Source organism: Ruditapes philippinarum, unplaced genomic scaffold (genome assembly GCF_026571515.1).
Source record: "Ruditapes philippinarum isolate M1 unplaced genomic scaffold, ASM2657151v2 ctg6098_1_1_1_1, whole genome shotgun sequence".
NCBI classification, from domain to species: Eukaryota; Metazoa; Mollusca; class Bivalvia; order Venerida; family Veneridae; genus Ruditapes; species Ruditapes philippinarum.
In genome coordinates, this window is record NW_026854811.1 from 23,146 (window position 1) to 40,621 (window position 17,476).

Here is a 17,476-nt window from a genome sequence, read left to right on the forward strand (position 1 = left end):
CTGAGACGAAAATGACATGTATATTCACGTTAATGATGACACGTCTCAATATTAAAATTTTATTCATAAAGTATATAAATTTGCTACGTAACATTAAAACCGCTAATGAAAACAATACAATACAAACACGCAAAAAATAACATACAGACAGAGACAAAAACCTTTTGATGTTTTAAAGTTTAAAATGATAATCAGCTTATACTCATCAATTTTCTGTCAGAAAAAAAACAGCAACATTTGATACACTGACAACGATCATTGGTTGGTTAATTGATGGCCATATTTTTCTACAACGTCAGGAACCCCATCCATCTTGCATTCGCTTTCCTGAACGTTATTCACGTCATTTTACATTGGTTTAACAATAAGAGCACTGGGAACATTCATTAAAACGGTAAGAAACGACTATTTTTAACATTCAGATGTATTCATATATTCATTTTCGAAAAGTAATTTACATTATTTATCTATACGATGCAGTGAAAACTAATAAATAATTATTCTACTTCAAAGAAGTATCATTTACTGTCTATGAATCTAAAAATATATATTTTACTAAGTTAGAAAAGAATACTGTATCTGTAGTAATTCAATTATCATTTTAGTTATGTAGAAAAGGACTTGAATGGCATGTAAATTTCAATTTATCTTTTGTTGAAGCTGTTAAATCAAACAACTAAGGTCAGACAAGTTATCTGCTCTTGATCCAAGTTATGTGCTTTCGATCCAGACGATCTGCTTTTGGTTGAAATTGACTGCTCTTGTTCTAAATATCTGCTCTTTATTTAAATTATCTACTCCAGTTTAAAGTTATTTGTTTTTGATTCAAGTTGCTCTTGATCCAATTCATCTCCTTGATTATCTGCTCTTGATTCAAGTTATCTTCTCTTGATCTAAGAAATCTGCTCCTTATCCAAGTTGACGTAAACTAGCTGATGCCCTTAAATTGGAAAATATGCAAAAGATGATAAAGAACTATATATTTAACATTAAATGATTAGTTGTTCCACTATGTGCCCGGTTTTAATTAAAAGCGTTTCTAGCATTAATCTGTGAAAACGCTGAAAAAGGAGTGAGTGAATGATCTGAAATTTTGCCCATTACTTGCTGGTCCAGATCTTCATCAAATGGTACGCAAAACTCGAATATAATAATGTTTTCTCATGCAAAAATTTCAATGGAGTCCCATTACCGATAATAACAATATAGTGCAAGATGTAGTTAAACATACCGTAGTACTTAAACTTTCATGACGTTTTCATCCATTTGCAATACATGGGTATTTCTGCACGAATATAGAAATGGATTAAGATGTTTCTTTAAAAAAAAAGGGTAGGATAAACGTTACGCCCAGAAATTACGTATTGAATCTATTGATAAACATATATCTCGTCAAAGCATTCATTTAGATTTTAAGTCCGTTAGTAACAGGGTGGAATTCGATTTTACAAAAATTGTGTATATAAAATATGACAGTCCTGGACTACGGTGCTTTCTAAAGGACTAGACTATCTTTTAAGATCTATTTTTTTTAAGATTTGGCATAAGCATGCTGGCATATTTCTGCCACCAGTTTAACACTTAATAATCACATTAATTATCTTGCTAACTAATTAGTTTTTAGTTAATCTGATTAACTAATTCGCTATTGTTGGATATATTTATTTACGAGTTGGTATCTAAATATTTTCTTTGTAGCATATTCTTTGGTAAATCGGCTTACAATTATTCGGTTAAGTAAATTTCCTGTTTATAAAAAACAATTTCAAACACTTAATTGTTGTAACGTTCCTGACCAATTTAATTTTATAAATGCTTACTAATGAGCACTAACCTATACAAAATGATCTCAACTGCCAACAATTAACTGAAAGTTAAAATAGTTTTCTGTTACTTTTCTAGCTAGTTGATATATAGATATTGCTGAATACTTCGGACATATTTCTTGCGTTTCCAATTATTATCTGATATGTCAATTAGCTACCTAGCACATGTTTCGGTTATCAGACAGATATCATAAATTAATCTGGTCATCTTCATATTTTAGTGAAGTCACTTTATGGGTATATGTGTATAACTAGTTATTTTTTTCTTCTTCTGTTTTCTGAATAAAGCGGAACACTAGGACATATTCCTAGCAGGGAAATGTAAATTTACAGTGAATCTAGTGAGATGTATGAAGCATTCTATCTGAAAATTTAGATAACCACTAGATATGCCTGAAAACAGTCGCAAAATATTTTTGTCGTTTTGAGCACCTTTTAGTGTTTTTTGAAAAATCGATATTTATTTTTATTCAAATATTTAACAGAAAATATTTAGTTAATCAGAAATATATTTGATATTAAAAATGTAAGTATATTGAGACAGCTCATAAATAATGAACGTGATGATACCATGTTTGACATTTGGCAGAAATACGCCACCATACATTACCAACACCCATATTCTATAGAACTGCATGATACTGATTAAGTAATATTTATTCAATTTATTAAATGCTGCAGTCCCTTGCCTCCGAACGCCGTTTTTTATAAGCAAACTGGCAGTATGAAGGACGCATAACGGATGCATATGGTTGACGGAACTCATTGACAAGCTTATTTGTGCACAGTGTGCTTCTGGCATTATCTCTTTAACAAACTATTTAAGTATTTCAAGTGATTCTTTAAATGCACTTATGTTATGTCCTAGTTTCTGTAGATGTAAAAGCTTGATTAAACTAAAAACCTTCAGGGAATATAATTTGTCGCACAACTTCAATCACATCTCGCAAGACTAAACAAACTAAAAATAGAAATCTGTTATTGCCCTTTTAGAATGCGCGTGCGCGAAATGCTACTTCCGTTACCATGGAAATATCGTACTGTTAAAAGGTCTATATGGTATAACTCTTAATTTTTCAATAGTCGTTTTTCTCATTCCGTCATATCAGTTCTTTTTTTAAAGAAAGGAAATCTTGGATCTTCACAGACCAATTCAATGAACATATTTACGGAAGTATTCTAGTGCCCATTTGACTTTATAATAATATTCCACCCTTGAATATATAAAAAAAAAGATTTAGACTTGCAGGTTATCGAATTTGAATGTGTTAACATAAGAAACAAGAGATCATTTATTTATCTTAAATAAAGAAATAAGTATACAGATTTCTTTGACAGAGATATATTACATGTTAAGCGAAAAGGTTAAACATAAGTCAGTACACGTTACGGTAATTTGAAAGAAAGAGAGAGAGAGGAAAAAATAAATCACTGCCTTTCATTATATAATTAATCATGTCTTTGTTTCGTATACGTGCATAGATTACAAATTGACAAATTTGCAACATTTCAACAACTTTAAAATGTAAAATATATGACTTGTATAATAGATTCAAAGCACATCTTTTCGTAATGCATGCGTGTCGGGAGGGAACATGTATGTCATTTTATCCGTTTACTAACCTTGTTTTATATCATTCATTAAAGAAAAGGTCTGTCCGAAATACGTTTTTTTCTTTTTGCAACAAAACACACTTGAAGATTTGAAGGAACGTTGTTATAAAAGAGTACACATTTTTTATTACTTTAATGGTTATTTAAAGAATACGGAAGCACAGAGGGTCACCTAATTGGTACTTTGATTTAATGGATGCTATAAATAATTAAAAATAATACGTTTCACTTTTACACATAATTATATCTGCGTTTTTTCTTGTTCTTCAAAGGAATGGCAATGTCGCACTTTGTCCTCGTGTGCATAATATCCATGATCATAGGATCGCCTGGAATATTTGGTCAACATGGGCGGCCAGGCGGCTCCTATATGCCAGGCGGAAGTGGGGGTGGAGGCGGCGGCGGAGGAGGCGGCGGCGGTGGTGGTGGTAGTAGTGGTTCTTTAGCGATGTTTGGCACTGGAGGTGGAGACTCTTACATGCAAGGTGGTGGGGGTCGAAGCGGAAGTTTTGGCGATTCTTATATAACGTCAGGTGTCGGAGGGGGTGGTGGAGGAGGGAGTGGCGGCTATATAACTGGAGGACAGGGAGGAGGAGGCGGTGGAGGAGGCGGTGGTGGTTATATGCCTGGAGGACACGCAGGGGGAGGCGGTGGTGGAGGTTATATGCCTGGAGGACACGTAGGGGGAGGTGGTGGTGGAGGTGGTTTTATATGCCTGGAGGACACGCAGGGGGAGGCGATGGTGGAGGTGGTAGTTATATGCCTGGAGGACACGCAGGGGGAGGCGGTGGTGGAATTGGTGGTGTTGGTTATGTGCCTGGAGGACACGGAGGAGGAGGCGGTGGCGGCGGAGGAGGGGGTGTTGGTGGATATATGCCTGGTGGGCAAGGAGGAGAAGGAGGCGGAGTAGGTGGTTATATGCCAGGAGGTCACGGAGGAGGAGGTGGAAGTGTGGGAGGCCAAGGAGGTAGAGGAAGAAGTGGAGGTGGAAGAAGGGGTGGTCAACTTCCCGGTAGAGATGGTGTTCCCCAGGAAGGATTTATAGGAGCACATGGTGGTCGGAGAGGTTTTCCTGTGCATGGTGGATACTGTGCCGGGGCTGATTGCGCTGACGGAGGATTGTCTGCTGGTGTTGGACAGGGTATCGGAATGGGAACTGAAAGGATGATGATAGAAAGGTTAAGGGCAGGTACTAACGAAAATATCAGAGATTATGAAATGATGGCCGGTGGTCCTGCTGCCGGAGGAGGCGGCGGGGGTATGCCCGGAATAGGTGGACATATGGGTGGAGGTTTAGGCGGCGGAGGTATGCCCGGAATAGGTGGACATATGGGTGGAGGTATGCCAGGTTTGGGCGGAGGTATGCCGGGTTTAGGCATCGGAGGTATGGGAGGGCATATGGGCGTAGGCGGAATTATGGGTAGAGGAATGCATGGTGCAGGCGGACACACGGGGAGAGGGATGCCCTTTTTGGGTGGACACATGCCTGGAGGAATACCTGGTTTGGGTGGTCACATGGGTGGAAGAATGCCTAGCATGGGTGGACATATGGGTGGTATGGGTGGAGGAATTGGAATGCCCGGAATTTATTGAGTTTCATAGATAACTTCATTTCCTTTACGGTTATGGTTTCAACTATATCAAATAATAAATAAATAGATAATTTTATCAGCATAAGTTATTGACCAGCATCTGTCGTCATGAAATCCATTTTTGGACGACAATATTTTTATCATAGCTTGACAAAACACGATGTATATACCTAAATGTTTAAGTTTGTCAGTTTTGTTGTGAACCAGTCTTGTTATTAATGTTCTTGTCTAAAAAAGGCAATAAGTTTAAATTATATGAACAGCTGTTTGAAAATTACGACAATCTTGTATGTGCATAGTTTATTGATATTTATTGTACAAATTTTACCTTTCAAATGCCTGAACCCGATTTGAAAATAAAAGTTATGTTTTTAGAAAATCGTATTTGTTCTATATACAAAATTGTCATTTGTAATAAATACTCTAACAATTGACATTTGCATGAATGTAGTTCAAACAGCACTTACACATTTTCATGTCTAGTACCGCCGACGACATGTACCTGTCCAGTTATTTTTCAGTCGCAACTTTTCGTCCCTTTCCGTCAGTCTTCGGATTAGGATGAACAACCGTTCTAATTGGTTAAATCTCTTTTTCAAAATGATGGAATCGACCATAGCAAGCTCTAGAGCGCTGTCAATCAATACATCTTATATAAAATGTATCATAGTTCGGGGACCCTTCTAGCTGTTGAAAATGTGTCAGAGCTAAATCGTATACATATACATGAACTGTACGTTAACTGGAATGCAGATATTAGTTACCCGCACTCCAAAGCACTCCCATTGATTGGCTCATTTTTGCTGGGGTTTACTTATTGTGATAGCAGAGAAAGGGAAAGCGATAGAAATTTCATATTCAGATGTTCGTTCATTGGTGACCTTTTTCAAGGGTTCAAGGAACGTGTTTTTATTTTTGACTATGATACAAAAGAGAAAGAACATCAAAACACTCGACCATCTGATTAATACTCGGGGGCTACGCCCCCTCGTACAAATTAGATAGCCTCGGGTTTTGATTCTCTTTCTATTACAAAAATATTTAAAAAAAAAACACACACACACAAGTAATTAATGACATTTTTATTCTTTCTTTCAAGTGAGACATTTCCTAGTAGGTGAACATTTCATGTCATCAATCAAACAAGAAGATCAATTAATTAAATAACAGTGTTAGCATATATGAATGTAATATAATTATATATAATAAGCATATAATTTATGAAATCCTCTATATAACAAATTATCGGAACGTAGGATGTACAAGATCGTAAATTTTGAACAATTTTTTGTTGTTGAAAAATTGCTTGTCATATTCCCTTCGCGTATTATGATAGAATAACCTATACATTGCTTAATTTGTATAGTGAACTCGCCCAAAGCTTCGAATTCGGCTCAGACAATTTAATATTTATGGGAAACAAAAATAAGCTACCAATAGAATAGAGCCTGGTGCAAGCTTGCTTGCATGGGTGTATAGTGATAACAAAGGTAAATTACCCTCTACTCAGGTAAAAATAATCTGGAAACAAAGTTATCCATCGGAAGCATTAATCACAACAAAATTACATTAACATTGCAGACTCGGTTTGATTGAGTCTGTATTGTAAATCCAAAATCTATATTGAGCTATACAAATGTTTTTTCTTTAAAAAGGTAAAACGCAACTATAATCATCAAGATAAAGGTCCATATGATGTCCCTAATTTGATTCATTCCGTTCTGCTATAGAGACTTTATCTTATTGTGCTCAACATGCATTTGGAACATCTCACCGATTTATGTATTCTTTACTTGAGTCTCATCCATACATAACAAATTATTCAATTACATAATTTAACAAAATAAAAGTTGTTTGTGTTCGGCCATTCTAATCATTATAAAAGTAACCTAACGGAAGGGAGGCAACTCTGCAAGAAATTCCAAAATAACTTACAGAGTTACCTCTTCTCATTCCATTTCATATGTATATTACAACTAAAATAAGAAACTATTGCTAATAGGCCAGTCATAATAGAAATTAAGGTAAAACTAATTCCTTCACAAATGTTTTCACGATCAAATAAAAGATAAACATTATCTACATTTTGAGAAAAAAGTCCTCAAAAAATCTCCTTGCAGAATCCTGAAAAATCGATCATAAAGATTTAGTAAAAATCGATATTTAAATGTGTCTCTTAAATTACACCATACTTTAATTTTATGCACGTTCGGTGACGTCACGTTTATTATATTTTCGTTGAAAGATCTGAAGTTACTTCAATTCCAGCATTCCTAGTGCAAAGGTGAGTATTTTTAGTCATTTTTATATTCTTCTGTATAAATTAGGGAAAAATATGTCAGCAGATAGATATAATTGACCACCAATCAATCGATTATGCAGATGACAAAATGTGTCATATAATTTCGCGATTTTAAACACAATTTTGAATGAAGTAATCATTAAAAGAGAGTTTATCTTTTACTCGCTGTTCTACATTGTTTCCTTTTGTACAATTATCTAAAATGACAAAGAATTAACCACACATCTTACTGAGTATTTAAAAAAAATGTGTATGCACAAGTTATGTAAATTTTTCTTTCTACGGAAGCGTGCTGTGACCAAAATCACGAAAATCTATGGATATTTTTAAAATGTTAAATTTGACTTATTTCAAAGAGTTGGCATGTTTTATGAATTGTGGAAATCATTATTAAAACAAATAATATGTTAACTTGATGTAAACAAACGTATTTCGTAATACATAATACATTTCTAAGCGAAATGATAATATTCCAGCATGTTATATGAAAAATAGACAGCGTATCCAATAGGGTGTAATCAAGCTAAAACTATTACCTATTAATGAGGAAGTTGTTACTGGCACTTTATACATTACTTTTCTTCTTAACAGAAGACATGGATTTAAAACCCAAATTATTATGCCAATTATTTGATTTTTTTTGTAGGCTCAATCATATCATATGCATCTGAGAGTATAGGGTTATAGCAAATCAAAAGATAATTGAGCGTATTCACTTGAAATATTGTAAAATAATTTTAAATGTTAGAGCCAATACAAGCAATGTTCGTATATACGGCGAACTTGGCCGTTACCCATTGTATATAAATCGATACGTAAGAATACTTAATTTTTGGTGCAAACTGATAAATACTGACAATATAATTTTACGGAAAACATATGAATTAAGTTTATCTGATTGTTATAAAGGTAAAAAACTGGGTATCAAATGTTAAAGAAATGCTAGATATATATGGTTTATTCCAATACTTTTTTGAAAATAATATCGTAGATAGTAAATTATTTCCAAAAATATTTAAACAACGAATTATTGATAATCATATACAAATATGGCATTCATCTGTAGAAAATAATTCTGTTTTACAACTGTGTGTAGCTTGACAATCTACCCTCATGATACTAGTGCCAGTTGTATGTATATTTTAAGTAATGTTTTCCATGTTGTTGTCAGAATTTATAGAACAGTTGATGTATAATTACATGTAGTTAGAAGATGGATAGACACGTGACTTCTACACAAGGGGTAATGGGATGTGAGAGAAAAATGACTTTTTACGTAGATATATCTTATTGAATGAATGAAAACAAAAACAATTGGGTGTCTTTCAGGTTTGTTAATACAACAGAAATTGATATATCAACACAAATTTACATCATTGTTTTACAGCATGATTATAATAAATGCACATACAAAAGAGTTTGCTCATACCAACATCTTCTCAGGCGTTTCCCTATTATATCATTTCAATACTATTTCTTTTGAATATCTTTTTGATAATGTTTTATGGACTTTATATATCTTATTTTCAGAGGAAGGGCTAAACATAGTATGGGATGGTTGATTGCAGAAGACAATATTTAGCGAGAGTCCAGCCTTTTATATTTTGGCGAACAATCCGTTGATTGGATGTGGCAAGAGTTTTCCATATTTCCAAGTTAGGAGAGGCTAAATGGGTTCTGTTTGAAAAGATCCAGCATTTTTGAAAAGTAATTAACAGGTAAATCAAAGAAAAACCTTCTATATATTAATACACAGTTGGTGTACCAGATTCAATTTTGTGTGCTACTGCATATATAACTTTACTAAAGGGAATTCACATTTGTAAAAGTTAAATGGTTTTCTTTTAAAAGTGTTTTATTTTTAGTGTCCAAAACTGCAGTTTTCTTACATTCTCGGAATTACTAACATCAGAGATTTGTTTGTTGGTTTTTATGTCACATCAACACTTAAATACGGGTCATATAATAACTTTCAAGCTTTACTGGTGAAGGAAAAAGTGTGACATAGGTAGTATTTTTAACGCGTAGAACCACCAATATTCTATAAGTTAGTTTGGGATAGCTATATATGTCAGATAATAGATTCCAAAACCCAGGCAGGACTCGAACCTACATCGTTAACACCGTAAGAAGCAAGTGTTTTGAAGTCAGTAAAACACTCGACAAAAACTTCCAATTTAGTTATCTGTTTGAAAGTATAGGTGCTGTTTTGTTCAGTATTTCCTACTTATATGGCACATTATGATGTTTCACAGTCAGCGCTTGTTTCAGCCGATAGGCAATTTACACGCTTTATATTTGTTATAACAATATAACATGAAACATATTTTCTAAAGAAGAAAGCTGAGGCACGTTTTTGCTGAGGCTAAACGTGCCTCATTAATGTATGAATTATTTGAAGATAATTCAATATAAAAATATAAATCTAAAAGCACAATCCTATCTTGCTTTTCATAGTACCTACATTTTCAGTTTGACATACAATTGTTTTATTTTAAAAGCAGAATGCAAAGTTCGCATTTTTATTTATCATGTTATGTTGTAACAATTTTACAGATGCGAAAAAATGTGTCTCTGTGAAAAGGGCAGGCTAAAAGTTTCAACAGCACCGGCCGAAATAGTGGAGATGTAATTTCAGCATTGAACAAGGGCTGGGCAATATGTATATATACATGTGTAGCGTTGTCAGACTATATGGATAGTCGGGCCTCGGTGACTAAAATGATGAAATAACATTTTATTTTACAAAACTTCCATGGTAAAGTAAGTGCAATTAAGCATTGGTAAGATATTTACTTGAAGGATTGATTTTTAGAACAGAAATACAAATACAATGCATATAAATAATAATTATTCGTGTAAAATGTATTGCAATTTTGAATTATAATATTAATTTAGATAGATTCATACAACTTTTTTCTTGGTAGAGCTAACTTGTAAGAATATTAAATGGAATCTGACTTAAAGTAAAAAAAATAATTTTATCATTAGTGGGTGGGGTAATGTTTTATACCAGTCTAAATGATGATGTATAGATTATGCAGTGTTGCGACTTTTTGAATGTAATCAACATTGGTTGAAGTGTTTTAGATTAAATAAAGCATGTTTGTGTATTAAAGTGTTACTTTGTTAATGATCATATTTGCGTAGAATATCTGGGTTATTTAATTTCACAGATTTTTCTAATTGAAAACACATGATTTCAAAACATGACATTTTTAGCATTTTATACTTCGAATTTTTTTGAGGACTTTTTTCCTGTAGCAACACATATATAGTAGATAACAAATATGCAAATATCTTTTCTGAAGGAATTTGTTTGAGGTTGGGTCTTATTTTGGGCTAAAATGCCTAGCCTACTAATTAATCTTGTTCTAAAAGACTAAAATAATTTCTGGTACAATTGCTTTATAGTGAATACCCTAGTAATGTAAATAAAAATTAGACGGGATAGCAACAGATTCTTAACCTATAAAATCATTCAATAAATTAAAATAAAATAATGTTCAAATTATAAAACGTCTTTGCCAAGTAAATAACCTGTAAGTATACCTTATCCGAAGTTTGGCGAAAACAACCGAAACGTTGCGATCAGTTTTGTTGTTTGATTGGGTTTTACACAGCATAAGTCAAGCTTTACTGGTGGAGGAAGACCTCAGATGCCCTTCCCTCCATTATTTCAGGCACGAACGGGCACCTGAGTAAAACCACCGACGTTCCGTATGCTAACTGGATGGCTTCCTCAAATGAAAGAATCAAAAGTCCTTGTCGGGATATGAACCAACAGCGGTGAACGGCAGGTTGTTTGAAATCAACGGCCTTAACCATTTGGGCACGGACGCCCCCTTGCTATCGGTAAAATTGAGTAGTAAAACATTAAAAAAAATGCACTACAACATAGCTTAAGGTCAGAATGACAAATTATTCTATTGTTTCAGTCGTTCTAGCATTCTAAACTAAATTCTAATATAATAATTGTCATTCCCTGTTTAATTTGTGAAACGATTTTTAACATTCAAGGAGAAAGATCGTAAATAAGTATTATTAGTGTTATTTTCTCACAAATTCTTGATAAAATATCATTGGTTCTATTAAAGACAAACGTGAGTTATATCACGTGCAGATTTATTTTGAATTATTCATCAACTTTATTACAATGGGAAAATAACATTTGGGAGACAATAATTTTGATTCCACGATGATACATATTCATGACAAAGTGTTACTGGGGTATGGCATTTAAAATTTTTGTATTCATTTTTGTTCGAGTTTAGGTCCAATAAGAGTACTAAAGCATAATACAGTGTAGTAATTCATAAATTATAAAGCTATATTTAATTGTATTTAATTAGCTTTATTTAATTTTACCTCTAACGGTTTAAGTGAAATTAAAATTAAATTCAATAGATTTATTATAAAATTATTTGTTATACATGTACTTTCCCATAGTGTGGGACATTTATCTATGATATTAAAGCCGCATTCCTTAAGATCCATGTTCATTTTCTGGATTTTATTTTAAATGTTATAGAAAATTAAATATTGTCTAGGGAACAAAGAGAGTAATTTACACATTACAAACGGCACTTAAAAACTACGAAAATTACCAAAAATATATGTCAAAATATGCAAAATGGACCTTACTGCATTAGTCATTCAGTAGAAATATGGATAATATAAATACTGTTAAATCAGACATTAATTGTATATAACATGTAAATTATTACTTGAATTATGAATAGTTTTTCATTTAAAATTTTTTTTAGAACATTTCTCTTAATGTTGATTTTCTTGAAATATTTTGGCTAATCTGGAGACATGCAGCTTTAAAAGATAATATAATGTTTGGCAAATATTGGCCTTATACATTTGAATATTCAATGACCTTTTGTCGGTAATTACTGTATTACGAAGTAAATCATAAGGATTTTAATTAAAGTATGGAATGATGGTATACATGTATAACATTCATTTAACAAAAGTTGCATAGCACTTGCCTAACTAGCTACAGTGACAAGGTGTTAAGACTTGCGGTTAGAAATTAAAGGTTGTTTGTCCGAATGATGACGAAACATTGATTATATTTTCTTTTTTTTAAATCAAATTTTGTTAAACTTGACAAGTATTTTTGAAAATGCAATCATTGTACGACTTAACATATTGAGCTAATGGGGAAACAAATACATAATTATTTACAAGAGCTTTGAAATTTAAAAAATAAAAATAAGAAATAAATATATGCTTTTATTTAATTTTATCCATGAAATATGGTGCTATATCAGTCAAATATATTTCATATTTTTTAAAGATAAATATGAAATATAAATATGAAAGTGGGCGGAGTCAAAACACATATTTATTTTGAGGGACTTCTTTCGCCATTTTGTTTGAAAAATCTGAAAACTTTTTGTTGAATTTTGTTTTGAAAACTATCTAGAATGATAGAAAATGGTCTAACTAAGAAAATAAATCCGAACACTAATATCTTTAATTCAGTTATTAACGCTATACAGACGTTTAAAGAGTTGTTTACGTGACGTCACAATGTAGCGCCAAATATCGCGTACATAACAAGACGCACTAATATATTACTGCGCCCTGTATTATTTCAAGGGACTTCACTGTAGCTACCAACTGCAATTGTACAGCGCGCAGTAATTTATGCGTAAGCACGCGCTGTTTGGCGCTACATTGAGACGTCATGTAAACAACTCTTTAAACGTCTGTACAGCGTTAATTACTGAATTAAAGATATTGGGGTTCGGATTAATTTTCTTAGTTAGACCATTTTCTATCATGCTAGATAGTTTTCAAATCAATATTCAAGAAAAAGTTGTTTTGTATTTATCAGATTTTTCAAACAAAACGGCGAAAGAAGTCCCTTAAAATAAATATGAGTTTTGACTCCGCCCACTTTCATATTTATATTTCATATTTATTTAAAAAAAAAAAAGAAATATATTTGACTGATATAGCACCATATTTCCCGGCTCGTGAAAATATGTGGCATTTTATCATGTTTCGTGAAAATATATTCCATATTTCACTCAAACGAAAAAATATCCTCTTATTATTTCTTTATTAACTAATGTACGGAAGCGTATCAGGGCCTACAGTTGGTGAGATGTTTTGCGCTAAGTCAACTTATTTTTATTCGCAATGATAAGATGTTTTTGCATTTCTCTATAAAATTTACTGATAAAGATGAGAAGCTTTTAGGCATCGCAATGAATTTTTCTCGATATGCTTGAAGTTTTTGTCTCTTCGACAAAAATTCTATCGAAACATCTTGATTTCACGACTTTGCTTGAATATTTAGTAAGGCGCAAAGACGTTACTCGCATTGATAAAAAGCTCACGTAATTCAGCAAAGTTTTTTTGAAATGATTAAAAACTTCTACGTATTACGTATTAATTATTACGTCTTCGTGGAAGTTTTTACGTATTACGTATTAATCATAACGTCTCCATGGAATGTTTTAGGTCAAAACGAGAAGAAACAAGTTGACATGACGTGAAACTTTCAGATAAGTTGAGGCCCTGACAAGCTTCCGTACTAATGCTGCATATAATTCAAAGAAAACGATGGTAATAAAGTAAGAATAAACTAGAAATGTGTCCATAGGACACGGATGCCCCCACACGCCACTGTTCTGTCAATCTTATGACTCTAGGTCAAATATTTTTTGGACTACATGTGCCACAAGTTGAAAACTAAAAATCAACAAAGGGCCATAATTCTGTTAAATTTGGTCGCAGCAAAAATTCCTTCCTTTACTACCATCTACACATTAAGGTTGTTAATCCCTGGAAGTTTAAGCAAAATCTGCCATCCGGCTTAAGAGGAGTTGCATTCACAAAATTTCAACATAGTATATAATGAAAAAATCAAAAAAGGGCCATAATTCTGTTAAATTTTGTTGCAGCAAAAATTCCTTTCTTTATTACCATCTACACATTAAGGTTGTTCATTCCTGGAAGTTTAAGCAAAATCTGCTATTCGGTTTAAGAGGAGTTGCATTCACAAAATTTCTACATAGTATATAGTGAAAAAATCAACAAAGGGCCATAAATCTGTAAAATTTGGTCGCAGCAAAAATTCCTTCCTTTACTACCATCTACACCTGAAGGTTGTTCATCCCTGTAAGTTTAAGCAAAATCTGCCATCCGGTTTAAGAGGAGTTGCGTTCACAAAATTTCTACATAGTATATAGTGAAAAAATCAACAAAGGGCCATAATTCTGTTAAATTTGGTCGCAGCAAAAAATCCTTCCTTTACTACCATCTACACATAAAGGTTGTTCATCCCTGTAAGTTTAAGCAAATTCTGCCATCCGGTTTAAGAGGAGTTGCGTTCACAAAATTTCTACATAGTATCTTGTGAAAAAATGAACAAAGGGCCATAATTCTGTTAAATTTGGTCGCAGCAAAAATTCCTTCCTTTACTACCATCTACACATTAAGGTTGTTCATCCCTGTAAGTTTAAGCAAAATCTGCCATCCGGTTTAAGAGGAGTTGCGTTCACAAGATTTCGGGACGTACGGACGGACGGACTGACGGACGGACGGACTGACGCACTGACGGACTGACGGACGGACGGACAAGTGCAACGCTATATGCTCCCACATTGTGGGGGCATAAAAATAGCTTGTCGAGAATTCGAGCACACAATAAAAATGTACCAATCACTTGGTTATAGGGCAGTTAGTAAATACTAAAATATCAAGAACTAAACTGTCATTAAAATCGTAATAAATTTCGGAAACTAGCGAAAAAAAACCTTCCGGAAATTAGTCAGTCTCAGGTCAATCTTACCAAACAATACTTTAGATTAATAACAAACGACAGCCATTCAGTGGAGTTTATAATGAGGGGAAATAATTCGCGCAGTTCTCAAAAATTAAGTCAAGCTTCGTTTATATACCTTTATATACTGTACCCTCGTATAAGATTACGAGGGATGTTCGAAATGTATTGCTTATTTCTATCTGGAGACTTCCAATTTCAAGTTAGCTCAAAAGTGTTCATTTCATGCTATCGAAGTACTCCCCGTGGCTAGAAATGCAAAGTTTCAGCCGATGTATCCACTTCTTGAAGGCGTCGCGGTACACTGATTTGGGCACAGTAATAAGGTACTGATGAATGGCAGATCCAAGTGCTTGTCGGGACTTGTATATTCGGCCAGCAAGGAAGGATTTCAACTTTGGAAACAAAAAGAAATCACATGAGGCAAGGTCTGGAGAATACGGTTGGTGAGGCAAAACAGTTACTTTTTCTTTTTTTTAAAAACGCCAAAACTATTGCGGAGGCATGAGTGGGGGCATTGTCATGTAGAAGACGGATATGCTTAAAACCAGTGACAGGGCGTCGTTTCTTATAATAGTTTTTCAGTTTCTTAAGTACTACGTCTTTGTAGTACTTTCCAGTGATACTTTTGTCCTTTTTCACCGGCACTTTTATTGCGACTCCTTCACCAGAGAAGAAAATTGGCAATTATTGCGCGTTTGTTGTGTTTAGTGGCCCAGATTTTGTTGCTTACTTTTCTGACGGGCTCAAAATAATGGACCCAGGTTTCATCACCTGTGACGACATTGGCAAACTGTTTTTTGTCATATTTTGGAAACATTTGAAGCAGCTTTTTGGCCACCTTAACCCGTTGCCTCTTTTGCTCATCGGTCAACAGATCAACTCATCTAGCAGAAATCTTTCTGACTTTCAAATGCTTCTTCAAAATAAAGTGAACCGTTGATAGTGATATGCCAACCTTTCGTGCAATATCACGAACTGTAAATCTGGCATCTCCTTCAATGATATCCTTTATTTTGGAAACGAATTCGTTACGAGATACAGATTTTGGCCTACCTGATTTTGGTGCATTTTTGATGCACTTTACACCAAACTCAAATTTCTCTTTCCATCGCTTATCTGTGTCATAAGACACACAAGAAGGTCCGTAAGCAGTAGAGAGTTCAGTCATCAACTGCTTCAAAGAGCAACCCAGTTTTGAGCGAGCTTTTATTTAAGCCCGTACTTCATCTTTTTTTTTCGACGCTTCTACCAACCATTTTTACTACAGTGGTCAATGACTGTGTGTATTTAAATGGCAAATTGTATGTCTTACATTTGGTCTAACATGTACATTTATACACTGTTGTGTAGGTATTAAATTATCCTATACAGGTATGTATTGGTCTTTATCGTGTCCCACGTGGGCCACGAGATAGAGAACAATAAGCAATTCTTTTCGAACAGCCCTCGAATGCTTTTATAGCATATGGTGGCTGATTTGGTACACTTTGCACGTCGTGTTGTCGATAGCGACAACACAACCTATATTGTTATCGCCTTTTCGTTGTCGCATTGTCGTCTTATCGTCTTGTCCCTAGCGAAACACGCCAAATTGCGTGTTGTCGTGCGGCGCTTTGTCGCGATGTCGCCCTGTCGCTTGGCTAATAAGCCAATCGTTCGATTTGAGCCGAGCGACAATTTGACATTGCACGACAACAGTTTCTATTACAGATATTTTTCTTAAAGCTGCATACCTACAGATGAGCCAAAATACTTAAAGATAAAAGAGAAAATTGTACATATTTTGCACCATCTATCACATTTTTTTCCTGCGTTACTAACGCAGTTAGGGCTATTTTTTGTTTATTTTGATCTCGTTTTTGTGATTTATGTGGATTACAAGTGCTGTTTGCAATGTGTAAATTATTTTCTAAGTTAACGTCACAATATTTTACTAAAAATTTTCAAGAAAAATAGCATGAATCTGGAGGCATTCTGCTTAAACAAAAATGTATTTCCAGTTAGGTAAAAAGAAGTCTTTGAAGCAGTTTAGCAAACCAACTCATTCTCTCAAATGTATTCAAACAACTTTACAAAGGGAAATAAGTTAAATAAACAGACAGTTTATTTATGGAAAAAAGTCCGTATAGGCATGAGTATAAGACGGCCACCAACCCATATTTTTCATTGAAGCAGTCACTAGAACCTAAAAGCTACTTTAAATCAACCAACACCAGGAAAGAAAACATTGTACTGCAATGAACTATATGTCATTGTTTTGAAATGCGATTGTGTAGGAAGCTACAAGCTCATGGATTCAATCTCTGAAAATATTCCTGGAACCAAACAGTAT

General features: G+C 33.9%; 1 protein-coding gene and 1 long non-coding RNA gene across 3 annotated transcripts; both read left to right on the plus strand.

The window, feature by feature from the left end:
• Positions 1-239: 239 nt before the first annotated feature.
• On the plus strand, positions 240-5,411 carry LOC132741134 (uncharacterized). Of its 2 annotated transcripts, XM_060729228.1 has the most exons (4): positions 240-394; positions 3,713-4,099; positions 4,189-4,698; positions 4,747-5,411. In XM_060729228.1, exons 2-4 carry the CDS (start codon positions 3,715-3,717, stop codon positions 5,031-5,033), a joined length of 1,182 nt encoding a protein of 393 aa, XP_060585211.1. In that variant the 5' UTR covers positions 240-394; positions 3,713-3,714; the 3' UTR covers positions 5,034-5,411. The 2 variants fall into 2 exon arrangements, with proteins under 2 accessions (XP_060585211.1, XP_060585210.1); XM_060729227.1 differs by having other exon boundaries at positions 4,189-5,411.
• A 1,623-nt stretch (positions 5,412-7,034) lies between these two features.
• On the plus strand, positions 7,035-10,687 carry LOC132741136 (uncharacterized). The gene is made up of 3 exons (XR_009627247.1): positions 7,035-7,316; positions 8,865-9,052; positions 9,891-10,687. It is a non-coding gene; the product is annotated as an uncharacterized LOC132741136 (long non-coding RNA).
• Positions 10,688-17,476: the final 6,789 nt, after the last annotated feature.